Source organism: Podarcis raffonei, chromosome 11 (assembly GCF_027172205.1).
Source record: "Podarcis raffonei isolate rPodRaf1 chromosome 11, rPodRaf1.pri, whole genome shotgun sequence".
Taxonomy (NCBI): Eukaryota; Metazoa; Chordata; class Lepidosauria; order Squamata; family Lacertidae; genus Podarcis; species Podarcis raffonei.
Genome location: NC_070612.1, coordinates 42,547,404 through 42,566,830, shown reverse-complemented (window position 1 = coordinate 42,566,830; position 19,427 = coordinate 42,547,404). Strand labels below are relative to the sequence as shown.

The 19,427-nt window shown below is 42.5% G+C and overlaps 1 protein-coding gene across 1 annotated transcript in view; it reads right to left on the bottom strand.

The window, feature by feature from the left end:
* Positions 1-19,209, bottom strand: part of WDR36 (WD repeat domain 36) — a 32,629-nt gene extending 13,420 nt beyond the window's left edge. The window contains exons 1-15 of the mRNA XM_053408020.1: positions 18,973-19,209; positions 15,238-15,265; positions 14,622-14,722; positions 13,948-14,065; positions 13,713-13,845; positions 12,832-12,886; positions 10,525-10,657; positions 9,912-10,087; positions 8,909-9,029; positions 7,393-7,458; positions 6,888-6,971; positions 5,347-5,501; positions 3,798-3,912; positions 2,243-2,408; positions 1,017-1,125 (exon numbers count right to left, since the gene is read on the bottom strand). Coding sequence (XP_053263995.1) covers positions 1,017-1,125; positions 2,243-2,408; positions 3,798-3,912; positions 5,347-5,501; positions 6,888-6,971; positions 7,393-7,458; positions 8,909-9,029; positions 9,912-10,087; positions 10,525-10,657; positions 12,832-12,886; positions 13,713-13,845; positions 13,948-14,065; positions 14,622-14,722; positions 15,238-15,265; positions 18,973-19,137 — 1,725 coding nt within the window. The 5' untranslated portion in view covers positions 19,138-19,209. The remainder of the gene's footprint in view (positions 1-1,016; positions 1,126-2,242; positions 2,409-3,797; positions 3,913-5,346; positions 5,502-6,887; positions 6,972-7,392; positions 7,459-8,908; positions 9,030-9,911; positions 10,088-10,524; positions 10,658-12,831; positions 12,887-13,712; positions 13,846-13,947; positions 14,066-14,621; positions 14,723-15,237; positions 15,266-18,972) is intronic.
* Positions 19,210-19,427: the final 218 nt, after the last annotated feature.

Here is a 19,427-nt window from a genome sequence, read left to right as displayed (position 1 = left end):
AGAGAAAACTTGAATAGAAATGGAAGCCCTTAATTGAATTCATGAAGACTAGATACAATATAATACAGTCATACCTCGGGTTACAGACGCTTCAGGTTGCGCCAAAACCCGGAAGTACCCGAACGGGTTACTTCCGGGTTTCGGAGGTCGTGCATGCGCAGAAGCGCCGAACTGCAACCTGCACATGCTCAGACATGGCGCTTTGGGTTGCGAACGTGCCTCCCGCATGGATCACGTTCACAACCCAAGCGTCCATTGTATTGATTACAACCATTTATCTATGGAGTATATTAATATGTTATAATTTTTGGATTTATAATATTGGTATTTGTAGCTTCATGATACACACACAACCTCACACAAATATATATGGTATTACAGGAACAGGTATTTACTTGATAAATCCTTTCAATCATTGTATTTTATATTTTATAAATTATAATGAATATTTTAAAAAAAGAATTGGGATGATACTCTAAGCTACACTAGCAACAAAAAAGCATTTCAATGTTGAGTTGTTGAAACACTGGATATATTCAAAGCTGAAGACTACTTAGGAAAATGTTTATTCCTAAGTAGTCTTCAGCTTTGAATATATCCAGTGTTTCACACACTAAGTTAGCACATAGCAACTGTATCCATTCACATCATTTATTATAATTCATATTCCTGTTCTTCTTTTAGAAAGTTCAGTGTCCTCCATGGGACTCCCAGTGGTCTTCCATTCAGGTCCACATGCCCTTAGCTTCACTCTTGCTAAAGGATTAGGTGACCCCAAATCAACTGACCCACATACAAGAATATGCATTTGTTTCGGCACAAACCTCAAAGATCTAACATGATGGTTAGGGTAGGCAGCATAGTACCCTGTTGATACTGTGGGCTGCAACTTCCATTCTCCCTAACCATTCGCTATGTTGGCTGGGGATGATGGGAATTACAGTCTACAAAATCTTAGATGAACTCTGGCGGTACGTAACCTCTACACAATTGATAGTAAATAGATACAAACTTACCAGGTCATTTATCTGGCCTTGGTGCCCTGAAAACTTCCTTACGATTTTTCGTGTTTCTATATCCAGGACGCTAATGGTGAAGTCGTCCGTAACAATTCCCAGAATGCAACTGGTAAAAATCAAGAAGAATATTAAGTAGAATATCAAACACATGTTAAGGAAGAGGCAAAAAATTGCCTTCTTTGTTATTGATATTCTTGGAACACAAACTTCAGGGGAAACCCCCAATAGATGTTTAGAGTAAGGCTACCCTAAATGTTTTGACAGGGGAAAGGAAAGGCAAAAGCTGGATATAAGCAGGGCATAATGAGCAAAATGGACAGGTGACTGTGGGGGTTGGATGTGTAAAGGGTAAGAACCTAATTACAACAATAATTTTGTTATTTTCATCAGTTAAGATTATTCCAGTTATTTATTTGTTGCTTTTTACAAAGCAGCATAGGGAGAAATAAAAACAATGGAACGTAAGGCAAAATACTAAGCACTGAATGCATACAGACAACGAAAATGGGACCCTTTCTCTTAAGGAAAGGCCACAGTAAAGATTTTAAGGCAGGAGTGGCTCCAGATCCAGCCTGCCAAGCCAATGCCAGCTGTCTGCTAGCCCCTGGCAGACTCAGGCACCTCTTCACTTTGCAAATGTGTTTCCTCTTCTTCTGGCATCACTGTTAGGTCTTACAGGCCAGTGGGGCGGGGGCAGGGAAGGAAGGAGCACACTCTCCTGCTCATGACTGGCAAGATCTCCTAATAGTAGTGCCATGCCAGCGGGAAAAGAGCCATCTTTGAAAGATAAGCTGCATCACAGCAGAAGGAAATGGTTCTATTCATCACCTGTGTGCATGTGGTGTGTGTGCATGGATGTCTGGTCTGCATGTCTGGGTTGTTGTGTACTGTATCTGCACGAATGCATATGCTTGTGTGAATGACTAACCTTCAATGCAGCCCTTGGACCAGAAAAGGTTAGCCACCCTCTTTCTAAAGCCTTCTCGAGTGTCAAAACTGAAGAGGCCAAGTGAATTTTAATTGGAAGGGAGGCCTGCAGCTGCAGGGCCACCCTCAAGAAGACCCTGACTAAATGAAGAAACTAAGGAGGTGGCATGTATTTCAGAAATTAGGAGGGGTGAAACTCTTTTAGTATAACTGTGCTCTGCAAATATGAATTATGAAAATATCACCACTGAAGTAAGAGAAGTTATTAAAAAGAATACATCTTGCAATAATCCCACCTGTCTCTGTGAAGCAACATTTTACTTGGAGAAGAAGGGAGGTTAATAGAGTGAACCAATTTTGTGCTCTTGAAGTTCCAGAACTTGATCAATCCTTCACTTCCTGCTGTGGTTGTCAGCTGGTTTAATCCATCCACGGCTACTCCTCTTATAGAACCTTCATGGGCTTTAATTGCGAAGAAAAAGAGTCAATTAATAATCCACCACCTTAATTTGGCATCTTCCAACTATTTATTATTATAAAGTTATATACAGATCCTTAGCACAGCTCACAACCTAAGCACAATATAACATCCTTCAGGAACAGATAGATACCATACCACGGCTAATCATATTCACTTTCTGTCATATTTTTCCTGTAGTGCAGTACATTGTGTCCACCGTCGAACTGAGATCCAGAGTAAAGCTTCCTTCCTCATTCTGCATGGCTAAACCATGCCACCAAATGCACAAGGGACACACTATCTTATGAAATTGAAATCCCAAATTTGTTAATGCAGAGACGACTTAACTCACCGTGCATACAGAAGGCAGGCATGTGTATCAGAAGCATCTGCCTACTCCAGCGTGAAGTAACAATATGCACCTTTGTTATTGCTGGTTTATTGCCTTCATAATATACAGGCATGCAATGATCCATCTAGCTGTTGTCTGACCATAGCACGGTTATTTAACCTGTGGGCCTCCAAATTTTGCTAAACTACAACTTGCTCCATCCCTGACCAGTGGCCATAACTGTTGGGGCTGATGAGAATTGGAGTTCAACAGTATTTGGAAGGAGACAGGGTACCCACCCCTGAGCTATAACCAAGGGTCAGTGTTTTGCAAAAGCTTCCTGCCTCTTCTCTGCAGCACATCAAATCCAAAGGCTCAATTTAATCTGCTGGCAACATTCATACATTTGAAAATGCAGCCGGAAATTTGTCACACAGTATGTGCCGAAGAGGGCTCATTGGCTTATGCTCACCCCCTGCAATACAAAAGATTGTGCTTGCAGTCGGACATGTTCTCCTACATCCCTATATGCATATGCTTTCCTGGTGTACACGCATATTCCCAATCACATGGCAAATACTACAAATGATGTTCAGCGTAGGTGAGCGCAAACACAAGCCAGCACATCCCATTCTCTATATAGCAGTAATAGCCATATTGTTACAGGAGAGCATTCTGAGGATGTTTTTCTGATCCAGACTCTCAACAATACTGAAACTGTTGTTAAGAGGGTAAACTCTGATGCAGCTGTCCGCTCATGGAACAGCTTTTGATTCAGCTGAGGCACTCACTAATTTAAGATATGGGGAGGGAAATTTCACTGACACCCTGCCTCTCACTTGTGCAATCTTCCAAACTGTTATACAGGGTCCTCCAGCCTTCTAGAGCAGACTTTTGGTGGCCACAGAGAGCTGCAGCAGAGAGTAGGAATTGGCAAAAATCTCTGCCTCCCCCTTTTTTTTACACTAGCAGGTGCCTTGGCTGGATCAAAAGACATTTCGTGACAGAAAAGGCAGCACTGGATTTCAACCAGAATGTTTTCTAAGTGCCGTATTTTCACCTTTTTCTTTGCCATAACGCCCTCTGTGAATGCCAGACTGCATGTTGTATACATCCACATGTCCTGTTGAAAGTCCAATTACAGCAAAGTTTCCACAGGAACTGATATCTACTGCCTTTTGGGGAAAGAGAAAGAAACAAGTTTTTTTTTATAGAAGCAAATATTTGAAATCTTACTTCCAATATTTGTGATTAACAATGTCAGATTCTTAACAGACATTATTCAATACAAACTGATTCTACTTTCAAAAAATTACTGAGATGTTCAGATAAAGAATAATTCTTGCTATTATTTTTTAGAATACAGTGGAACCTTGGTTTCCAAACTTAACCCATTCTGGAAGACTGTTTCAGCTCCCGAAAAGTTCAAAAACTAAGGATCAATGGGCTGGCTGCAAAGTCAATGGGAAAAAATGAAAAGCGCATCCAAAAAACGTGTTCCAAAAATCGTTCAAAAACCAGAGCAGTTACTTCTGGGTTTTCGGCGTTTGGGAGCTGAAATGTTCCAAAACGGAGGTTCAACTTTACTTATTTGCACTTTATACTTATATTTAATACTTTGGCCACCTCATGAGAAGAGAAGACTCCCTGGAAAAGACCCTGATGTTGGGAAAGATGGAGGGCACAAGGAGAAGGGGACAACAGAGGACGAGATGGCTGGACAGTGTTCTCAAAGCTACAAACATGAGTCTGACCAAACTGTGTGAGGCAGTGGAAGACAGGAGTGCCTGGCGTGCTCTGGTCCATGGGGTCACGAAGAGTCGGACACGACTAAACGACTAAACAACAACAACAAATTTGCCACTTTACCCTAAAGTGTGTCAGAGCAATTTACAATGTAATAACAGAAGTTACCAGAAGTGGTAACTTTGAGGCAGGGGAAGAGACTGACCGTCATTGCCTTCCCAAGCATTTGCCTTTTGCTGCCGCCAGTCTCCTCTGGAGTTAGCATATGAGCGGCAGTTGTATGTCGCTTAGCCTGGTGAGAAGTCCCTTCCTCTCTGAGCTGTAGTTAAGCCAGGCTCCCTGATGTGCACGAAGACCAGAACGAGAACCCTTCTTGTCAGTTAACACTTGCTTTCTTTGTATTTATGTACTTAAATCTAGACTGCTTTTTTCCTTGTAATACCGAATTTAACAATCAAACAGCAGCAAATTGTTGATTTTTGTCATTTCTGAATTTACTGACATGCTCTCTGTATTTTGTATGCTTGCATTTGACATTTTGTATGTTTCCTGTAAGCCGCTTTGTGGAAAAGTGGCATGTAAGTACACTCAATCAATCAATCAATCAATCAACCCACCACAGACATACCAAACTGCCTTCCAATTAAGCCCTAAAGTCTTAGGTAAACAAGAATGGGCCCTTTCAGTGATGGCTCTCTGTCTGTGCATCTGGTTTATTGTATTTTAAATATATTATTGCTTTTAACAACAACAACATCAACCTATCTTGGTTATGTCATTCTGAATGATGAGCAGGTTTTTCAGAACACTTACAAACAACAACAGAACTATATCCTTCAATCGGTTTTTAAAAAAACCCTTACTGTTGCATATACACCAAGAGGTCTATTTTTGCTGAAGTTTTGTGGCGTCAGTTTATGAATTCCCATTGACCCTTTCTGATAATTCCAGGTAGTACAGGTTACAAATCCTTGATGGCAAGCAATGATCCCATCCCAGTCACTTTGACGGGCGACCTCTGTAACACAATCAAAATATGTTAAAAGGCACAACTCTTAATCAAGAAGCAATTGTCCCATGGAAAAATAGCTTTGCACACATTTTATAACAATTGTTTAGCAGTTGTTTAATTTAATACAGTGGTACCTCGGGTTAAGTACTTAATTTGTTCCGGAGGTCCGTACTTAACCTGAAACTGTTCTTAACCTGAAGCACCACTTTAGCTAATGGGGCCTCCTGCTGCTGCCGCACCACTGGAGCACGATTTCTGTTCTCATCCTGAAGCAAAGTTCTTAACCTGAAGCACTATTTCTGGGTTAGCGGAGTCTGTAACCTGAAGCATATGTAACCTGAAGCGCATGTAACCCGAGGTACCACTGTACATGGTTACAGTACAAGGGTTCCAGGTCTGCCATTATCCTAACTGTAAAGAGTCCGTCCAGCACAAGGAAGTCCGTCAAACGATGGAAGTTGCCCAGGAGGCCACCAACTATGGATGGCTTTAAAGGAGGACTGTACAAATTCATGGTGGACTAGCCATGACGACTATACTCTATCCCCTGCAGCTAGAGGCAGCAATGCTTCTGAATACCAATTGCTGGAAACCACATGGGGGGGAGTGCATGAGTGCTCATGTTCTGCTCCCTAGTTTCCCACGGGCATCTGCTTGGCCCCTGTAAGAGCAGCATGCTGGACCAGATGGGCCACTGGCCTGATTCAGCAGGCCCTTCTTATGGGAAACTACCCACTTAACATTTAACAGAATGAATATTGTAAGAACAACCTATAGTACTATTCTGAGGCTTGTAGAAAAAACAACTTAAGAGCAGCACTGTGGAATCAGACTAGTAGTCTATGCAGTCCAGTGTCCTGCTTCCAACATCTAATTGCAGCACACTGCCACTAAGTCTAGAAGTCCCATTTAATTGTCATAGCCAACAGCCCTAGATAGTTCCGCCCTCCGTGAATTGGTCTATGCTGCTTTTAATGTGAGGTCAGTCAACGCCCATCGCAGCATGACGTGGCAGCAAACGCCATAAATTAAATATACAAATAGGCTGATAGGAATTGCACTGTAGATTTCTGTACATATCCATTATCAGAGGAGCCTTTCATTTTCAATCTCTTCTCTATAATCACCTCCAACATGGGATTTGACCTTTTCAACACAACTGCACAGTGAGTTAGTGTTTTCACTGAGCCATCCACCAATTACTTTTCTGGATAGTCACAGCCACTTTGGTTCCCATCAGTGTGCATTGTTTTCCCCAATGCACGTCATTCTAGATTTACTCGGAATCTCATCAGCCACGTAAGATGCTATTCAATGGGGGCAGGGGAAGGGGGGGGGAAGACTTGATGTCGTATTACCTCATTCATTCAAGACAAGCGAAGAATTACGCACCTGTAGCAAATGTTGTAATAGGTGGAAGAGCCATTGTATCATACCGGAGTCCTTTCCTTTTTGACTTCTTTTTATTTATGGAACCTTCAAGAGATGAGAAACATGACACAAATGTACGGCAGGCACTGGCAGTTTGAACATATTAAGTCTTAGGGAAGGCTGTTTCCTAACTCTGCCACACCACCACCCAATACTACGTCAAAAGAAAAATTACACTGAAATTAGGATCAGGTGTTAAGTTTCAAAAGCACAAACAAACAAAAATTATCATAAGAAATTTCACTCATTTCAATAGAACTTTCTTTACAGAATATTATTTCCTCTGGTTCAGGATTGTTTACCAGTCATTAAACAACAAGAGTCTGAGCGCAAACAAAGAGCAGCTAGAAACTATAAGTAATCTGGGTTCACCGAGCAGCTACACAATATTTTAGCACCCGTACAGGTTCAATACACCAAAATACCTTCACAGACATTTGATTATGCATTGCATAGTCCCACTCACCACGTCCTAAGCTTTTATTGAATCGCTCATGCACCGTGGAAAATGATTGCAAGGTACTATCTTGTCCTACAGGAGAACATAAAAAAAAATATGTAGGTATACCTATGCATCAGTTCATTTTAGGCAACTTTTAAATGTAAACTGTCAGGGGCTCAGGAGCAGAAGCACAGGAGAGAGAGGAAATGGAGAGCGAAGGGGAAGAATCCGAGGGCAGCGTAGGGGAGTATGACAGTGACCCGAGAGATTCCATGAGCTTCTCCAGCGAATCAGAAGATTCCCAGAAGGGGGCGCCGATGGTCAGGGCAAGGGGGGTCCCAGGGGGGACGCACCAGAAACAAGGGGCCAGCGGGGACTCCCAAAGCAGCAGCAGGGGATCAGGACCAGCTTCCCCACCAGAGCGTAGTGGGGGGGGGAAGAGTCACATGTGTCAGGACCAGCGTCTCCTCCAGCGGGGAGAGAAGGTGAGTCAGGGCTGACCACGCCTCCATCGGAGAGTGGGGGAACGGAGGGGAGGTCAGTTCCAGCTAGCCTCCCCGAAGGGGGGAGCAGTGACAGCAGCAGTGCAACGGTTAGGAGGAAGGTCGCAGGTTGGGCACACGCGCCAAGTTCAAATGTACAGGCGCGCGGGACAGCAGGAAACCCGGATTGGGAACCAGGTCCTAAAGCCCGCCGGAGGGAGGGGGAAGACTCACGGGACTCAGCGTCAGAAGAGTCTAGGAAGGGCGAGACCCCGACGGACAGGCGGAACCAGAGGAGGAGAGAGCAAAGGAAGAGGTGGAGCAAGGCTAGAGTCTTAAACTGGTGTCTGGGGGGAGGAGATTCAGACGGAGCTTCAGCGGTCTAGAGTTTGAGACGTAGAGCTGCACGCTGCGGCTGTGAAAGTGCAACTGAACTTCAATAAAGACTTTTGTATTTAACAACGAAACGGCGTTGGTCCTTTGTGAGCTGGGACCTCGGGCAGCTCTGACATAAACCATTATAGAAATTGTTGGAGAAAACCTTGCTTTTGCATCCAACGTCTCACCACTGACTTGCCTCCCCCTCCTCTCTTCTCTGGAGGATCGTCTAACCCTTCTGAGTATATTTTTTTGGGGGAGGAGATGGGCTGCAGAGGAGAGGGAGGAATTCATTCCGCCAGCAGTGTGTCCTATTGGTTAATAACCAATCAACAAAGCTTGAAATTATCTCCTAATGCAGTGTTAAATTACATGGGCCCACAACTTGTGGGCTTATTGTATTACGTTATTTTGGACAGGGGCCAACTTTTACAAGAAAACCAAGACTTTAATTTGAAATCGAAACTCCTAGTATTTTTGTGAACTTAAGTAGCAGCAATTGAAAAAGGTAAAACTATGTTCAAGATCCAACCTGCATACTGGACCAAAACCAAACAAGTCAGAGATAAATTGGCTGGCCTATGACTAATCCTTAATCACGAGAAACTGAACGTCACATGACTTGATCCAAAAACAGTATTACTCATTTCAACATAACAGGAAGCTGGGAGAATTCCTACCGGCACTGAGAATTTGCTGCCCATTTTGTCCATGATATCTGATTTTCGTTGGAGGTGCACTGTGGCCCATTCGGAATCTCAGCAATCTACCACTTCCTCCAGGGCCATCAAAGATCCATACCTATTCAACAAGTAAACAAACACAAGAAAACAAGCGTAAAGGAAAGCAAGACTTGAAAATAAGCTTGAAGCAAAATAAATGCACAGTAATAAACCAATAAACTAGTAATATTCAGAAGCTCTGTATGTGGCCACACTCAAGGACATACAAAACCTTCTCCATTATTTTTTGCAAATAATAGACACTGCATGCTTCAGAATACCTGATTTTAGCATAGACGTATTTCCTAATGTAAATACTTGGATCCTAATCTTTGTTTTTTTTTGTAAGAACAGGGAACAATGCACACTAAGTGATTTTAAAATTTTTATCCAAGAACACAAATATGCCCTTTCTTGTTAAAAGAAAACTTGTAAAAAGACTGTTCTAGATTGGGGACAGGGAGAGAAGGAGGAAGTGATCCTCAACCAGATTAGTGATAGTTATATCACTAGTAATGACTGGTTTGGCAGAACTGTGCAGATTGCCTGCTGTTTCTCAAGAAATGAAACCTAATTCTGCAACAAAGAACATAAGAGGGCATCTTACAGACGCACCATAATGCTCTACCCGGAACAGTTTTGCACAACTACACAGTATTTTTGTTCCCAAGAACAAAAAGAAGGAGTATACATTGTGTTTCTAGGTGCATGAATTAAGTAATTAAGTATTCTATGTATATGTTTAAATCTACGTTTGGTTTTTGCTCCTATTTATTTAATAATTATTCGCTTAGATTTATACTGTTATGCTATTTATTCAGATGTTTTGCTTATGCTGGTCTATGACTGTAATAAAATAAAGTACTTGACTAGGTGCATGAATCATCTTAGGATCATCAGAAGGGGCAGGGGAAATCATTTTGGAAATGGAATATTAATTAGTTAAAGCCATATAACTTACCCTTATTGCATTGTCCGAACCATTGGTAATAAGAAGTGGTTCCCCTTGGACAAACGTCATACCCGAAATTGCTGTAGAATGGGCACCTCTCATCTGGCCCTGAAGTTTCTTTTCTTCTAGATCCCACAACCCAATATGCCCAACAGGACTTCCAGCAGCCATAACTGGGTGTCCATCTGATCACATGCAGAAAATAAACAAAACATAAATACAGATACCTTAAATCAAAACAAGTAAGACCGAAGAGCATACAACTGGGAAAGAAAGCCAACTAACATTAAAATAGATTGGGAGAGGGTGAGTGATTAAATCACTCATGCCACAATTTTCCTGTTCAGACATAACAATAAACTATCGTTTGATTAGACCAGAAAAATTTCCATAAAAACTGTGCATGCAAGGGGAGAACAGAACGTTCAGAATCATCTGTGATCTTCAAGCCATAGATTGGAGGACTGTCTAAATGCAACTACAGCAAGACCAATTACCTGTACATTTCAGTCCTGGCCTTATGATAGCTTGCAACAGGTGACAAGTAGCTTATACTTAAATTTGTATTTCAACTTAAGGCTTTAACTCATGTCTCAGGTTTCTAATAAGTGTTGAAGTGTACCTGTACGGAATGATATTGCTGTTATGGGACCCCAGTCTTGTTGAAATTTCATCAGCGTTTCATCAAATTTAATATTGTGCACTATGATGTAACCAGACACAAGACCTACTGCAATGACATCCACTGCTGGGGCCTGCAAAGAAAGTTATACTATTAAACAACAGCAACTTTTGATATTTTGCAACTGAGCATAAATAACCTATTAAGATTGGTAAGATTGGTAATGGTAAGATTCCATTAGAAACTTTTCCTGGGCACACCTGAATGAAATCACCAAGTTCTGAGTAAGCACACAAGTTCATTCTAATGAGGCTTTTGTTACTTTTTAGACAAGAATGAGCTTGCTGCATCAAAGACATGCTTTTCCAATTTCAAAGCTTGTTTACTGTCATGCATTTTTATTATTGCATACTGAACAGAATGAGATGCATGTAATCATTATTCCATGGCATTATTTCCCAGTCATCTTCTAATATTTCCAAAATGGAAGGAGCCTCAGAGTTCAGACTAGGTGAGATGCTAACTCCAAGATCTTGCCTGTTTCCTTCAACCTCCACAGAAGCAGCAAGAGAGGCTATCGGAGACTTCGGGTGATACAGTAGGTTTGGTCAGCTTTCATCAAAATATTGTCATTGTGGAGGAAGTGCAAACAAATTAGTTCTACACATTTTTCCACCTACTTACATCTTTATTTGGAGTGCGTTTCACCATCTGAAGCCAGGGCAAAAGAAGCTGCGGAAGCTGTAGACTAATACTCTCTAATAATACTCTCTTTAGCCAACTTTCACTTGGATTCAATGGTGTTCTGTGCACATACTCTGCACTAGTTTGGAGCGTGAGAGGGGAAGGGGGGGGGGGAGAAAGAGATTTAATTTGACTCCCCCTCCCAACTACAGCCCACCACTCCAGAGGGTCGTTCAGAGGTCTTGGTCCATGAGCATAAGTTTGCTTGTTTCATATGATTCAACCCTCTACCTCTAACTTAACACACTCTTTGATTATAACAGGCCACAGAACTTACTAAAGCCCAGTTTCCAACACCTTGCAAGCCTTTCTCACAGGCTTGTGCAAACCTTATTGTCTTTCATATCAAATATATGAATGCACAGCAAGGGAACATGCATTCAGGGCCACACCACTCACAGTACACATAACATTTTAATTACAACTCTTCTACCTAAGATTGGGTAAAACCTGCTAGTATATACAGGTGAAACTCAGAAAATTAGAATATAGTGGAAAAGTTCATTTATTTCAGTAATTCAACTTAAAAGGTGAAACTAATATATGAAATAGACTCATGACATGCAAAGCGAGATATGTCAAGCCTTTATTTGTTATAATTGTGATGATCATGGCGTACAACTGATGAAAACTCCAAATTAACAATCTCAGAAAATTAGAATATTAAATGAATTCAGCAAAACAAGGATTGCAAGCTATTTCTAATTATGTTCAAATAGAAGTGTTTAGAAGCAGAGCACAAGTAATGCACTCCATACAGGTTGAATTCTTAAAAAAAAAAAACCCAGCTACAATACACTGTCTCAAGATTACTACATTTTAAGAATATGTGATTTGTGGACCATGGTTTAACAGTCTAAACCCAAACATACTGCATTAATTTTAAAAAATCCATTAAATGGAACAGAACTTACTTCTAGATAAGGGTGTGTAGACTGAAGCCTGCATGTGACCGTTCCATTTCTATTCTAGTGCTAAGTTTTAGCATAGACTTTTTGAATGAATTTCAGATTGGCAAGAGCTAGGTTCATTTATTTAAAGAAAAATCCCCTACATATATATTGTTTTTGCAACGCCACTAGCAATATACTACAGCCCAAGTATACAGTGTTTTCAAGAGTACTGACATGTACATTGACTTTGCTTACTACAGTCTGTCATTCAGAATCCTGCAATAGTAGTAGTAGATCTGCTAATATGAACTAGAAATTAAGGGACAGGCTTAGCATTGTGAGCTATACTTATTTGATCTAGCAGAGAACATTAATAAAACAATCTGAAAATAACTATCAAGGAACAGTATGTAATTGTCGCTGGGTTGAAACCAGAGATAAGCCAGCAGAAGGTTAATTGCAGCTGCCACTCACAGAAGGTGTTTTCACTTGATTTTCCATCACCTTCCCCCTCGGTCCAAACTATTTAGAAGGGTTCCCCAAACCTAGGAAAAGCCTTTTTAGAAGGGCAGACCGGCAGGAAGAGGAGGTGCCAGCAAGCTCATTTTTTGCTCACCACCTTCTGCAGACTGATCTCTGGATCCAACCCTCTATACATTCACACGCTTACCTGTTGAAGGACTGTCACTCCTGCTCCCCAGCCAGGAAATGTATATAAAAGTTTGCTTGGGTAGTGGGGAGAGAAAGAGGTTAGTGAATTTTAAAGCCACGAAACAAAACTACATCAGAATGGATGTTAAACACAAAACCAGCATTTGCAGAAAAAATACTTAAAACTTCTGGGGTGCTATTTATTGGGGGGGATACTACTAGCATTGTATTAGACCCCAAGACTTAGACCCCAGGAAACTCCACTCATGCAAAGTGCCTCTGCCCAATCTTAGCCAATTCCCACTTCCCCAGGATCCCTCTGTCCTCATAGCATTCCCTTCAGGAGAGCTCCTTTCTGGTAGAGACCCAGGAGCCTGCATTGGGAAACAAGGGAGAAGAAAGCTACGGCGGTTCCATCTTCTCAAAGTTGTCAGGGCCATTGTCTCTATGCAAAGACACCCCTAAAACAATACTCATCAATGTCACCAATAGGTGCATAGTGCAAGTCTCATTTAAATAAAACTAAACAAGGAAAATAGTGCTCGTGACTTTGGCCCATATTTTTTAGATCAAAACTACGTAACCCTTCTACTGTCATAGAAACATAAACAAATTTCATGCTGACTTCAGATATTCTCAGTTATTTGAACAGGCTCATTGCTAAACATGTCCTTCAGTATAGCTTTAGTTTGAGAACCACTAGCATGCGATTGTTTCACTTATGGCCATATTTACAATTTAGTCTGTTAGAATCAAACAGCATTGGAAAATTGTCCACCTCCAATCCATCAGCGCTCTGCATTAATTCCACATTTTATGGGAGTAAATGACTGATAACCAGGCTAATACATTTGTAATTTGGGTCAGGAAGTTGGTTGGGGGAGAGAGAGATGCTCTTACTTGGATTTTACATTCCACAACTGTAGATTTCCTTGTTCACTACCAAGAAGAATTTTATTCAAATAGGTACTTGGGTGCATAATTGCAGAAACAGCAAACACTGTCTTATCAAAATTCATCTGCAAGTATTCTTCTGCAGGAGAAAGAAGAGCATTAGCTGCCATATATGCTACAAATATGTTTTAAAAATTTATTTCTCTGAATAGTTATTACTTTAAAAATGGTAAAATATTACCTTCTGACTGTACATCCCAAATAATGAGAATGTTATCACGATCAACAGAAATCAAATGATCCCCAAATGGCAGTATAAGGTGAACATCTGCTCTGTGACCTTTGTAAGTGTGAACCACCTGCAATTCAAAGTATCTCAGTTATTTCCTTAGAGGTATGAAATCGTATCTGGACATGAAGTGCCTTCAGCACTATTTAGCACAGGTATAGGAAGCCTGCGGCCCTCCAGATGTTAATACTTCAACTCTGATCAGTTCCAGCCATAGTGAGGGATGAAAGGAAAGGCACAGGTTCCCTGACATTGATTAGGTGGAAAGGTAGAATACAAGCATAACATACAGCCCAAACTAGATTCAAGTCATAATATGACCCATACAACATCCCAGCTGTACCAATTTCAGAATTAATATTTTAAACAATTCCAAATGTAAACCAGATATTGACTGTAACATCATACTAAGGTTTCAGAGCAACTCCAGCCCACCTTTGAGATATGCAGGGGCAAATCACCCAGACATGGGTACAGCACCCATATCCTGAATACAAATGTATACTCAAAAGCAAGTTCTATAGAATTCTGTGAACTACTCCCCGGTTTGTGGATACAGGTTTGCAGCCTAAACACTTTCAGGATCAGATACAAATTGGTATATCTTGCATAGTAATTATACAAACCTCTTTGTTCCGAGCAAAAGCATGGAGAAGACTGCCACAAGATGCAAAGATCAACATTCTGTCGGCTGCCAAACAGGTAATGTCCTGTGGCAAAGCATTGCCTAAAAGATAAGGGAAACAAAAAGAGCAAGCTCTGTCAATTTTAAAGTATATACAGTAAAGAAGACACATTGTGATGGATTGATAATTTCCCTCAACGTTGCAGTATACTGAGTATCAATTGCTACTAGAAATACACACACAAAATGTTGACACATGCTTAGAACTAAAACACACAATTTACTGTGTGCTCCATCAGTAAGAATGACCAGAAGGCACATTCATTTGAATGTTCTAAGATAAACAGGACTTAAAACACAAAGATTACTTGGACACAAGTTCCTCCAGTGCATGGTGGAAGGGCAATAAGTTTTAATTTATTATTATTACTCCCAAGTAGAGTCAGTTAAGATGTCCAATTAAACTTGGGTACAAAACACCCCATTTTGTAGTGGATTTTACAACTTTTAGCATGATTTTTGTACATAAACAGTATTCACCGCAACTTACAATTTGTAAAGAAAGATACAAAACTAAACCGCATATTAAATGCACATACATAGAACAATATACTTACTAACAGCAACTAAGCCTAGTCTCTTCACCTGCAATAAAAGCATAATATTTTTTAGAAAAATAGTTCAGTATTACAATTATTAGACAAGCTATAAATGTTTCTGGAGAAAGAGACTAATGTGCATGGAAGATGGGCATAGTTATTCATGAAATAACTGCTGTAGTTAGAAAAGTTATAATAGTAATGGAACTGGCCTCTTGTTAAATCTGTGGAAAAACACCCCTTTAATGAAATTCAGCTGCACTCTTTCAGATTTACACGCACCATGATATGAAAACATTTTATGTTACACAACAGCTGCAGTCCCATTCATTTTGGAAAGGATGTGAAAATGAGGATTATCTTGAGTGATATAGAATAAATTATTTTGTATAGCTGCAAGTCAAATGTTATGCAACAGCACAAGCCCCACTCCTTCCGTAAAGGATGTGAAAATGAGGATTATATTGAGCAGCACAACAACAAAAATCCAAGTCACATTTCTCGCTTCCGTTCTCAGTAATGTATTTATGTTCCCACTCCCACTCCTTCCTCTTCATTTAGAAATTACAGCCAATTTGGAAGTGCATCAAGTTGCTATGAATGAATTAATCTTTATTTGCGTCAGCCATCGGCCACAGCAATAAAAGAACAATGCAATATACAAAGAACAGAAATAAAAGTCAATTATATAAAACACACATTATGGTCCTTAATCAACAGTCAAAGAGTGGACCTTATTTTGATTGCCCCAGCTAAAAACCTTGCAACCTTTGCTGTCATCTGCTCATCTTGATCTGCCAAGAGAAAGGACACTGTGGCAGTGGTTGGGTGACCCGGAATGGACAATAAAAGAGGGGTGATAATCTCACTCTTCAAGTCTTTATAAAAAGTGCGTGCCACTGATTCAGTACTGCCATCTCCACAGGGACATAAGCGTTTTTCATGTGGAATCTGTTGGAATCATTCCACAAGAACTGCCGAGGGCTATATTTTGGAATTGCTAGGTTATGCAGATAGGGTGCCAGAAAGTCGAAATGGGAAGGTGGAAAATAGTCATACCATGGGCAAAATTTCCTTACTGTGGCCAAGTTGTTCTGACACTTGATATCATTAGGCACTGACAGATTAGACTGTTTGCTTTACTAAAACCCAAGGTGAGTGAGTAGCTATTGTGGTGATAAACCACAAGAGTGAAGTTTTTGACAGACAATTTTAGACCAGGCACTCTTGTGACAATCTTGTAGCACTAGGGATATTAGACGGGGGATTTGAGTGTCCTATGCCAGATCCGTAATTCTACCGATGGAAGATTAGCCTCTAGGCCAGGGGTCAGCAAACTTTTTCTGCAGGGGGCCAGTCCACTGTCCCTCAGACCTTGTGGGGGGCCGGACTATACTTTGGGGGGGGGGAGATGAACAAATTCCTATGTCCCACAAATAACCCAGAGATGCATTTTAAATAAAAGGACACATTCTACTCATGTAAAAAAAAAAAAAGCTGATTCCTGGACCGTCCGCAGGCCAGATTTAGAAGGCGATTGGGCTGGATCCGGCCCCCAGGCCTTAGTTTGCCTGCCCATGCTCTAGGCGCAATGACAGAAAAAATTGCCTTAAGAACTTTTGATTGGACAGCTTCCGTAGAACCAAGGTAAGTGCCAGTCCAAATCTGAGCCCCTTATAATAAATGTGCTAGAGGTTTAGCTTGGAACACTTCAAGGACTGTTTGCCACCTTTTGTGTGGAAAAAAGTGTCAGAATTTTGGTGCTCTTTCTTTTGTACATTTCTGGTTGCTAATGAAGAATGGCATGATGAAACAGCCTTTCACTATGGTTTCTCCTTTGTATCGGATATTAAGAGGTATGCAGCATCCAAACATGCAGGTTCCGTGTAGCCATAACCACTTTCACACTTTTCTCCTTTATGATTTTTGTCTAACCTTCCATAAAGTTGTCAGCTGAACGACACCATGCTTTGAGCAAACTACTACTACAAGTAGAACAAAATCCTTTCACGCCTGGAGCAGGCAAAATGCACTGGGTGTGCACCCCACTGAATCACGAAGCTCATTGGGTGACCTTAGGTCACACGCAGCTGCTTAGTGTAGCCTACCTTACAGGGCAGGGACGTGGGTGGCGCTGTGGGTAAAACCTCAGTGCCTAGGACTTGCCGATCGTATGGTCGGCGGTTCGAATCCCCGCGGCGGGGTGAGCTCCCGTCGTTCGGTCCCAGCTCCTGCCCACCTAGCAGTTCGAAAGCACCCTTAAGTGCAAGTAGATAAATAGGTACCGCTTTATAGCGGGAAGGTAAACGGTGTTTCCGTGTGCTGTGCTGGTGCTGGCTCGCCAGCTGCAGCTTCGTCGCGCTGGCCACGTGACCCGGAAGTGTCTTTGGACAGCGCCGGCTCACGGCCTCTTGAGCGAGATGAGCATGCAACCCTAGAGTCGGACACGACTGGCCCGTACGGGCAGGGGGTACCTTTACCTTACAGGGCTGTCGTTGAAGGTAAAACGGGGAGGGGGAAGAACCGTGAGAAGCCACCTCGAGCTTCTTAAGTGGAAAGGTAGGATGCAAATGTAAAAAATAAAAATAAAAGGTTTTCCTTACAAACTTCCCTTATTTGAGACTTTACTTGGAGGTTTCCAATTCTCTTATGAAGCTACCGAGGATAAGAACTGCCACATTTAGTGGCAGTGAACCCCATAAGGTAAATCGGCATTCGGTGACAAAGAAACTCTCATTTTTTAAGCTTCCCTTATAGCTGAACTCGAAGGGATGCAGGTGGCGCTGTGGGTTAAACCACAGAGCCTAGGACTTGCCGATCAGAAGGTTGGCGGTTTGAATCCCTGTGACGGGGTGAGCTCCCGTTGCTCGGTCCCTGCTCCTGCCAGCCTAGCAGTTGAAAAGCACGTCAAAGTGTAAGTAGATAAATAGGTACCAATCCGGCGGGAAGGTAAACGGCGTTTCCGTGCGCTGCTCTGGTTTGCCAGAAGCAGCTTAGTCATGCTGGCCACATGACCCGGAAGCTGTACGCCAGCTCCCTCGGCCAATAAAGCGAGATGAGCACCGCAATCCAAGAGTTGGCCACAACTGGACCTAATGGTCAAGGGTCCCTTTACCTTTATAGCTGAACTCAGTTGTTTGACTCTAAACCAGTGTTTCCCAACCTTTGGGGGGGGGCTATGCCCAACCTAAGCATCTCTAAAACCCATTTCACTGGGTGCCCAAGAAACTCTCCTCATTTTTTAAGCTTCCGTATGGCTGAACTCAGTTGTCTGGGCCTAACCAGTGTTTCCCAACCTTTTTTTTTTTTCTGGCCATGCCCCACCTAAGCATCTCTAAAACCCTGATGCGCACACACACCTGGTGACATATAATTCCTATTGTTCGAAAAGCAAACTCCTATTCTCGTGAAGCCTAAAAGGCCACTATTCACTGTTAATAACTCATTCTCGAATTGCCACCAGACCCCCCGCCCTTAAATATCAAATTCCCCCCCCTCTGTGGGGCGTGTGCCCCACGTTGGGAACCACGGGCAGCCTAAACAAAACACCTGCAACTCTTTCAGCCTCTCAACGAATGGTTTTTTTTGGGGGGGGGGTTAAGGGAAGCATGTTCAATTTATGCCCATCGACCCCGCCCCACTCTCCCCACACTTTCTGCCCCCACTTTCTGATTTCTGCACTTTCTGCACGCAGCAAGCAGGTTGAAACACGAAAGATACCCCCCGTGTCCGGTGTTTTGGGGCGGGACTCACGTTGTACGTGTGGAAGCTCTTCCCCACCGCGGTGACCAGGTAGAACTCCCGGTGGCGGCGGTGGAAGCGCACCACGTGCGCCAAGTGGTTGGAGTAGAGGCCGAGCGCGCGGAAGCCCGCGAACAGAGCGCTGCCCCCCTCGCGGCTGCTGCCCTCCGACGACATCGCCTTCCTTTGCGGGGCGGGGGGGAGGACGACCACCGGCACGCGACCACCAACCGCCCCGGAACACGCTCCTCGCTGCGCGCGCCGCACTCTCGGCGCGGGGAAAAAGAACCCGGCGTCCTCCGCTACTTCCGGCCCTTGTGTGCGTTTGCAAAAGTGGCTCGGCTTGGCATCACGCGCTGGGCACTTTAGTTCCCACCCCGAGGCGAGCGGGGTCCCCTGCTTTCCTAGGCAGTGCTGGGCAAGGATGCAGGGCAGACACGTTGCGTTTGGGTCCCGATGGCTTTTCC